At 34.8% G+C, this 8819-nt stretch overlaps 1 protein-coding gene across 1 annotated transcript; it reads right to left on the bottom strand.

Moving 5' to 3' along the window:
• Positions 1 to 5012: 5012 nt before the first annotated feature.
• Positions 5013 to 8398, bottom strand: LOC147032536 (uncharacterized). The gene is made up of 2 exons (XM_085870267.1): positions 7157 to 8398; positions 5013 to 7060 (listed from the first exon to the last, which is right to left on the bottom strand). Exons 1-2 carry the CDS (start codon positions 7268 to 7270, stop codon positions 5897 to 5899), a joined length of 1278 nt encoding a protein of 425 aa, XP_085726393.1. The 5' UTR covers positions 7271 to 8398; the 3' UTR covers positions 5013 to 5896.
• Between the last annotated feature and the right edge of the window lie 421 nt (positions 8399 to 8819).

The following is an 8819-nucleotide window of genomic DNA, read 5'->3' as shown; positions in this document are numbered from 1 at the left end:
GTTCCTTTCTCCATACTACAAGGGTGAAGGTATGTATCTTGGTAGAGGATACTATAAACCTAAGAGACAAAGGGGTGTTGGACATCAATTTAGAGGAGATGGGATAATTGATACTCTAATGGGTATTGGTTCAACTATTCTTAAACATAAAGATCTAATTGGTTCAACTGCTTCTGCTGTGGGAAATGTAGCAGGTGCTGTAAAGAGTATAAAAGATGCTCAGAAGGAATCTCATAAATTACAAGCAATAAAAGAAATTAAGAAAGGCAAAACTCAGTTGTCCCCCAAGAACGACAGAAAATAATTCAAATACTTGGATCAGGGTTTCAAAAGTTTTAACATCTTTTTTCCTAAATAAATACAAGTATGGAAGCAATTGATAGTATCTATGATTTGGATGATACTATTATTATCTCAAACTCCACTAAAAAAGAAGATTACTTCAAGGTAAATGCAATAACTGGAACAGACTGGAATACGAATGGTACAAAAAGTTTTGAAGTAAATAATCAACAAACCTATTTGAATCTCTCCGAAAGTTTCTTGTTGTGTAAATTTAAATTCACTAAAGCTGGGAATAACACAAACGCTACACTTGTAAATGATTTCTTCTGGAAAATGTTTGATAGTGTGCGTTTGTATATTGGAACACAAGAAGTTGAAGCGGTTGATTATGTCTCTGCTGTATCTGAAATGATAAAATTTACACTCTATACATTCAGTGATAGAATGGGAAAGGGGTCTGTCGAAGGTTTTATTCCTGATATGTCAACGGGAACAAACACAGACCCTGGATATACTCAAAGGAAAGGAATGTATAATGATGATACAAAAACAGAAAATAGTTTTACTGTGGCAGTTCCTCTTAAAGGTATATTTGGATTTTGTGATCATGATAAAGTTCTGTATGGTCTTAAAATTAGATTTCAACTTCAGAGGAATGATAATGAAAATCGATTGCTTTTTGGTGTTGGTAGTGCTTTTGGTGAACAGAATAAATTTGTAATTGAGGAGATGAGTTGGTATATCAGTGAATATACTCCTAATCTTAAAACAGAAGAGATGTTGAATCGAAGACTTAACTCAAAGAAACCACTCAGTGTATCATACCTCAAAAGAAGATGTCAACACGTTAAACTCAACCAAACTACTTACACGTGGAATTTGGGTGTTCTGGAAGGAAAGCCACGATATCTGTGGATCATTTTTAAAAAGCCAGATGGTGATACTGCGACTGATAAGAATAATGCATTGAGTGATAATGCTAAGGTGAAACAACTTCGCGTTTCTCTAGATGGAACATTTTATCCACGAGATAGATTGGAAATTAATTGGGAAAAAATGATTTTGCTGAAGCATACAAGTCTTACCAAAAGGTGTGTGAAAGTAATGGAAATAAAGAACCTATTTTGGATATGACAGCATTTAAAAGTTTGTATACAATCTATGCGTTTGACCTGAGCGCGCAAAAGGAAACTATAAAGTCTAATCGAGTGGATACTTCCCTATACATTGAAAGAGGAGAGAGTGAAGAAGTTGATACATATTGTTTGCTTTTGGAAGAAACAGAATTGCAGATTAATACAGATAATGGTGTGATGATTAGTCTCACATAATTTTTTGTTAAATAAATGAGTGGCAAAGTACCAACTGGGGTATATGTTAATCAAATCAATCTTCATAAACTATCATCTTGTGTTCAAAATCAAAAGCCTTGCACGATTAACGTTAATACAATTCAGAGAAAAGGAGCAGTAAGAATTGATGTTTTGCTCACAAGAGAACAGGTTAAAATCTTGAATGACACTGGCTCACTTAAAATTAAAATGACAAAACCAATGTTGAAAAAATATTCAATAAGAGAGACGAGTGGAGGATTTCTCCCATTTCTAATTCCTTTATTTGCTGGTTTAAGTGCGGTTGGAGCATTGACGGGTGGTATTTCAACAGCGGTGAAAACTGCCAACGAAAGGAAGGCTCAACTCCAGGCTCAAAAAGAATTGGAAAGACATAACAAAGAGTTGGAGAAACAAATTAGTGGAAGTGGCGTAATTGTAGATTTTGCTGAAAAACTTGAAGGTCTGCCTGATAAAGCAAGATTGTTAGTTGGAGCTATGCTTTCTTCTATTGCACAAGCAGGTGTAAAATTAACGAAAAGAGGTAATGGATTATATCTTTCTAATAAATAAATGAGCATTGATGGGTGGTTGGAAAAATTTGGAAAGAATACAACATCAAATTTACAACTTGTTAAATATTGTAAGAAATTAAAAATTCATAATGTGGTTATTTGTATGAGAGATGAATTAACAAATGTACCGAAACATACAAAGAATATTATTATGAACTTAGAAGATAATAATGGGAACGGTTCTCATTGGGTTTGTATTTTTAATAGTCAAGACAAATATTATTTTGATAGTTTTGGTCTTCCACCACCTGTTGAAGTTATAAAATTCTTACAGAATGGTGTTTATCAAACATTTCAAGTCCAAGAATTAAATTCCAAATGTTGTGGTCAATTATGTCTATATGTGTTATTTCAACTCAACAAAAATAAAAAATTTTATGATATTATTTTTAATCTAATATAAATGACTTATGTTGGTAAAGATGGTTCTATCTTTGGTGTATCTCAAGAACTGGATATTGATTTATCAAATTATTACACAAAGGCACAGGCTGAACGACATAAATATAATATAACCAAAAATATTAACATGAAAAATGCTTATAAATTAAAAAATTATCCAAGCCCAACTGAAGCGAATGACTTGGTGAGATTAAGTGATTTATCACAATATATATACTTAAATAAAACGGCTGTGTATTCCAAAGATACAGAAGTGTTGATATTATCTCCAGGTCATACAGAATTCACAGTTCGAATTAAAATAAATTTTTATAAAGAAGGGCGTATCGTTTGCATGAGAATAGAACAATGGGGGTATGATATGAATGATTTAGGGTATAATTGGTCATTTAAAATTAACCTCGAAGACCTGGAACAATTAAATCAGTCTCGTAAGGAAGAATATTATCCACTTGGTATCGAGAATGAGTTTTGTGGGGCCACGATTAGTAAACAACAAATAAAAGAATTTAATAAGGGTAAATATAATAATGGTTTTGCCCTTGTTTATCTCATGAAAACAGAAAAAACAGGATTATATATAATAAGTAAAGAAATACAAAATGATTTAACTATGGGAAGATGGGGAGGTGTTTCGTGCCATAATATTATTCTAACATATATTTCTAATACATAAATGACAGCAAGAAGGCTTCAAGAAAATTATCATTTCTGTGTCCAAGCATACCTTCAAGAAAAGGGTATTCGGTATTTTAATAAATATGTTCTACAACATAAGAATGAGGTATTTTCAATAAAAGATTGGCATTATGCTGATGTTGATAAACCGACAACTTTAGATTTAATTAGAATGTTAAATAATGAAAAAATTATAAAGTTAAGAAAAGGTAAGGCTCTTTTAGAAATTCAAAAGAAATTTTATTGGTTTCCTGTTGTAAAAAAATTATTTTGGATACAGGAATAACAAGAAATCCTGATGAATATATGTATAATATTCTATGGGGTGTAAGCGATTCAAGGATAGTAAGGGATGAGGAAGGAGTTGAAGAAGAGAGGGAAGAGGAGGAAAAGGAGAAGGAGGAGAGGGAGAAGAAAGAGAAGGAGGAAAAGGAGAAGAGAGAGAGGGAGGAAAGAGAGAGAAAAAATAAATATTATAGTATGGAAACCAGTGAGATTCAAAAAGAATAGAGGTATTACAGAAAATAACTCAACCCACCGAGGAGGAATACAAAGAATTAACAAGTCTATTTGCAATACTTTCGACAAAACTATTGGCATCGAAAAGCTATTCATTTTAATTCAAGTTTTTTCTGAAATAAATGGAGGAGAGAGTGAAGGCATTTCTAAGGATTCTTTATGTTTTAAAAATTAAGATTCAAATGTGCATGTTGGAAACTAAAAAGGTTTTTGCACTCTGCAGGAATTTTTCTCATAAATAAATGAGTTATTGTCTCAAATGTAAAAAGAAAACTAATACTAAAAATATTTCATATATTAAAAGTAAAAATAACAGGGTTATACAAAAAGGTATATGTTCGGTGTGTGGTTCAAAAAAAAATCAATTTATCTCCAAACACAAACTCGGAGGAGATATACAAAAGTTTTTATCAGGAAGTAAATTTACAACTACTGGAATACCAGGGGAATTACATCTTCCAGGGTATTCTTTCTGTGGTCCAGGCACAAACTTGGATAAAAGATTAGATGAGGCAGACAATCCTAAATCCTGGAGTCAGCCTATCAATAGAGTTGATGAAGTGTGCATGAGACACGATATTGATTATGAGAATACCACAACGTTGGAAGAAAAGCATGAAGCCGATAGAGAAATGTTGTATAATTTGTCTCTGATACAAAATCCAACCTTGAGAGAAAAAGTTGATCGGTTCATTCTGAAGAAGATGATCAGTGCTAAATTGAAACTTGGACTTGGAAATTCAAAAAACTTATAGGCTCTAATGATGCCATTAAGACTGAAGAGCAATTAGCTGATGAATTACATAAACCAATATTCACAAAGTTTCAGAGAAGGAAAGTTTATTCCAAGGAAGTTGATTATATCTGGTCTGCTGATTTGATTGAACTCAATAATGATAAGGGGTACAAGTATGCTTTAACCGTTATTGATTTGAGGAGTAGATATGCGTGGGTTGTCCCTTTAAAAACAAAACAGGTAATACTCTTATGTTAGCTTTTCAACAGATATTTAATAAAAGTAAGAGAAAACCTAAAAAATTGTGGACTGATGAGGGTAGAGAGTTTTATAACAAGACGTTTATGAATTTTCTAAAAAATAACAGTATTACATTATACAGTACCTTTAATGAAGGGAAGGCAGTTGTTGTTGAACATTTTAATCGTACCTTAAAAGAGAGACTATATAAAAAATTCACACAACTCGGTTCACAACAATGGTTATCTTTTATTCAGGATATTGTGGATAAGTATAATGACACGATTCACACGTCAACAAATATGAAACCATCAGAAACATTTACAAAATTAAAATATGAAAAAGAGATTAATGTCAGAAAACCTAAGTTCAAAGTTGGTGATATCGTAAGAATATATAGGTGGAAATCTCATTTTGAAAAGGGTTTTACTGAACGATGGACGAAAGAACTTTTTAAAATTGTTGATGTAATAGATACGGTTCCTTGGACTTATAAAATATATGATTTGGAAGGGGAAGAGATTTTAGGTTCATTTTATTCACAGGAATTACAAAAGACAAAACTAAGCAGATAATATCCATGGGAGCAATGGGTTGTCCCTTCACTCCCTCCGACTATACACCTTTGTGGACACTAGAGGAACAAGTCCGAGGTGTTTTACAGTATATAATGTGTGTCAAGGGGGATGTTCTTAGATCTGTGAACCCCAAACACAGAATCCTCAACTGAATAGTCAAGGCTTCACTTTTGTTTGTTGATGTGTGTGTGCGTGTGTGTGTGTGTGTCAAGGGGGACGTTCTTAGATCTGTGAACCACAAACACAGAATCCTCAACTGAATAGTCAAGGCTTAACTTTTGTTTGTTGATGTGTGTGTGCGTGTGTGTGTGTGTGTGTGTCAAGGGGGACGTTCTTAGATCTGTGAACCCCAAACACAGAATCCTCAACTGAATAGTCAAGGCTTAACTTTTGTTTGTTGATGTGTGTGTGCATGTGTGTGTGTGTGTGTGTGTCAAGGGGGACGTTCTTAGATCTGTGAACCCCAAACACAGAATCCTCAACTGAATAGTCAAGGCTTAACTTTTGTTTGTTGATGTGTGTGTGTGTGTGTGTGTGTCCCAACCCTCACATTCAAAATCTCAACCCCAACTCAATCCTCGCCCAACACAATGTCTTTTTCAAAATGAGATTTCCACCTATATATATATTTTTTACGTTTTTTTTTTTTTTTTCTCTTCTTCCAATTCTGTCTTTTAAGGCTTTCAGGTTTGATGATGTAGAAAGGGGGAGTAAGCCTGCACTTTCTTCCCAGAACGAACAATGTATTTTTTTTAATGTTTTTTTTCTCTTCTTCCAATTCTGTCTTTTAAGGCTTTCAGGTTTGATGACGTAGAAAGGGGGAGTAAGCCTGCACTTTCTTCCCAGAACGAACAATGTATATTTTTTTCTCTTCTTCCAATTCTGTCTTTTAAAGCTTTCAGGTTTGATGACGTAGAAAGAGGTAGTAAGAATTTTCTTGATAGGTTTAGATCCCAAAGAGTGGTAGCATTTCAAGTCTTCAAAATAAACCCAACTTTCCAAGTCTCCAAGGTATAACCACATTCCTGTTGAGTTTCCAAGATATGTATCACATTGTGAGTTATCACGCCAGAACCCACATTTCAAGTCTCCAAAAATATAACCATCTATCCAAGACTCCAAGGTAGAATCACAATTTCCAGAAATATAGTGGGTTTCAGTGATAGATCTCACATAGTATAACTGTGGATCATCAAGGAAATCTCCATTTTTCCAATTTTTATGGGTTTCAGTGATAGATCTCACATAGTATAACTGTGGATCATCAAGGAAATCTCCATTTTTCCAATTTTGATGGGTTTCGGTGATAGATCTCACATAGTATAACTGTGGATCATCAAGGAAATCTCCATTTTTCCAATTTTTATGGGTTTCAGTGATAGATCTCACATAGTATAACTGTGGATCATCAAGGAAAACTCCATTTTTCAAAATGTCTGAAAATTGTGAGTCTCCAAGGTAAAACTTGTATTCTGACTCATCAAGGTATAACTTGTTCAGGGGGTATTGTCTTGATAACTCACAATGAGTACTATTGTTGCAAAACTCTTTTTCAGGACTTTGCTGGTCTCCAAGGTATAACTCTTTGGTTGGATCATCAAGGACGAACTCGTTCTGTGGGTCTTGGTCGCTCATAAGGTCTTCAACCAAGTCAACAATTTCGCTCCAAGTTGTAGCAAAAGCAGTATTTTCATTTCGTATTTCAGATACAATTTCCTGTGAGAGAAAATAATAATGTATTAATTAAGTTATTTAATTATTAAACGAGTCGATGTTTAAAAGGAACTAAAAATAGGAAAATAAAAATCTTACCTCAACAGATAAGAGGTTTGAATCCAGTTCATCAACTTGAAGGTTTAGTTCCATACAAGTCTGAGAGTTCCAAGGAACCCCAAAGTCATCCCACTCAAGGTCTTGGTCGCTCATAAGGTCTTCAACCAAGCCAACAATTTCCCCCCAAGTTGTAGCAAAAGCAGTATTTTCATTTTGTATTTCAGATACAATTTCCTGTGAGAGAAAATAATAATGTATTAATTAAGTTATTTAATTATTAAATGAGTATGCTTCAATCAAAGTTTGAAAATAGGAAAATAAAAATCTTACCTCAACAGATAAGAGGTTTGAATCCAGTTCATCAACTTGAAGGTTTAGTTCCATACAAGACAGAGAGTTCCAGGCAAGCACACAGCACACCATTGCCAGCAAAAACAAATGTTTAAGATGGAGCCTGGGCTTGAAGCTTTTATAGGGAAAGACTGGTGGGTGTGGTTTCCTTTGGAAATTCCCTGGGCAAGCCTAGGCAAGCCTTCATTGGGAAATTTTTCAAAACCATAACATCCTGTAATTTTCTAGTGATTTCTTTGTGAGTCAGAGATGAACTGGAAATGATGTAAGAGTGGGCGGGGCTTAGCAAAAGTAGGCGGGGCTTAGGAAAAGTGGGCGTGGCTTAGGAAAATACCTCATGAAAAGTGGGCGGAGCTTAGCAAAGTGGGCGGGGCTTAGAAAAAGTGGGCGTGGCTTAGAAAAAATACCTCACTAAAAGTGGGTGGAGCTTAGCAAAAGTGGGCGGGGCTTAAAGAAAAGTGGGCGGGGCTTATTGAATACATTGTGCAAAGTGGGCGGGGCTTAACAAAAGTGGGCGGGGTTTAAAGAAAAGTGGGCGGGGCTTAACAAAAAAATAACCTGTGGCTCAGGAGGTGGTCAAACAAGAGCATTAAGAGAAGTTTATCATTTCGTAATGGCACAAAAGGGGTATCTTAAAAAATATAAAGATTCAAATGTTTTGTTTGTCAATATTTTGGATGGGGATTATTGTACAAAGAAAATTAAAGTATTGAAGGAATTTGAGAATGAACAAATCTTTATAGGTTCAATGAGTGAGCTGTTCAACCCCCAGGTGTTCAATTCAATGAGGTTCAACCTCCAGGTTAAAAGGGGAGACAAATAAATATACCTTGGGATAAAAAGGGGGTTTATTTTTAGGGAAAAAAAAGGGAATCGCTGAAAATCCCCCATTCATTTACATGGGGAAAAGTGAGCCAGAATCAGTATATTCACCCTACTTTTGTCCACGGCATTGAAAAAAATATATTGGGCCCTAAGAGGGTCTACGGGGGTTTGTCCCCCCAAATAAGTATTTGCTTTCTTCTCAGACATGACACACACACAACTCCGATGAAACTTGACAAAAACCTTCATCACCCGTGGTGTACCAAAGTTTGTTCACGGCATTAAAAGAAAAATAAAGAAAAAATATATAGGGGTCTGAGATAGTCTACGGAAGGGGTCTATGGGGGGGGTTGCCCCCCAAAATATGTATTTTCTTTCTTCTCTGAACCTACCCAATCAATTTTAATGAAACTTGACCACAACCTTCATCACCCATGATGTACCAAAGATTGTTCACGACGTTAAAAAAACCACATAGGACCACTGGATCTGCAGCATATCTGGGACCTGTCCTTATATTGTAACC

This window comes from Eptatretus burgeri, chromosome 2 (assembly GCF_056783735.1).
Source record: "Eptatretus burgeri isolate ZD-2024b chromosome 2, Ebu_testis_v1, whole genome shotgun sequence".
NCBI lineage: Eukaryota > Metazoa > Chordata > Myxini > Myxiniformes > Myxinidae > Eptatretus > Eptatretus burgeri.
Note: the sequence above shows the minus strand (reverse complement) of the source record. Positions and strands in the feature narration are given on the sequence as shown.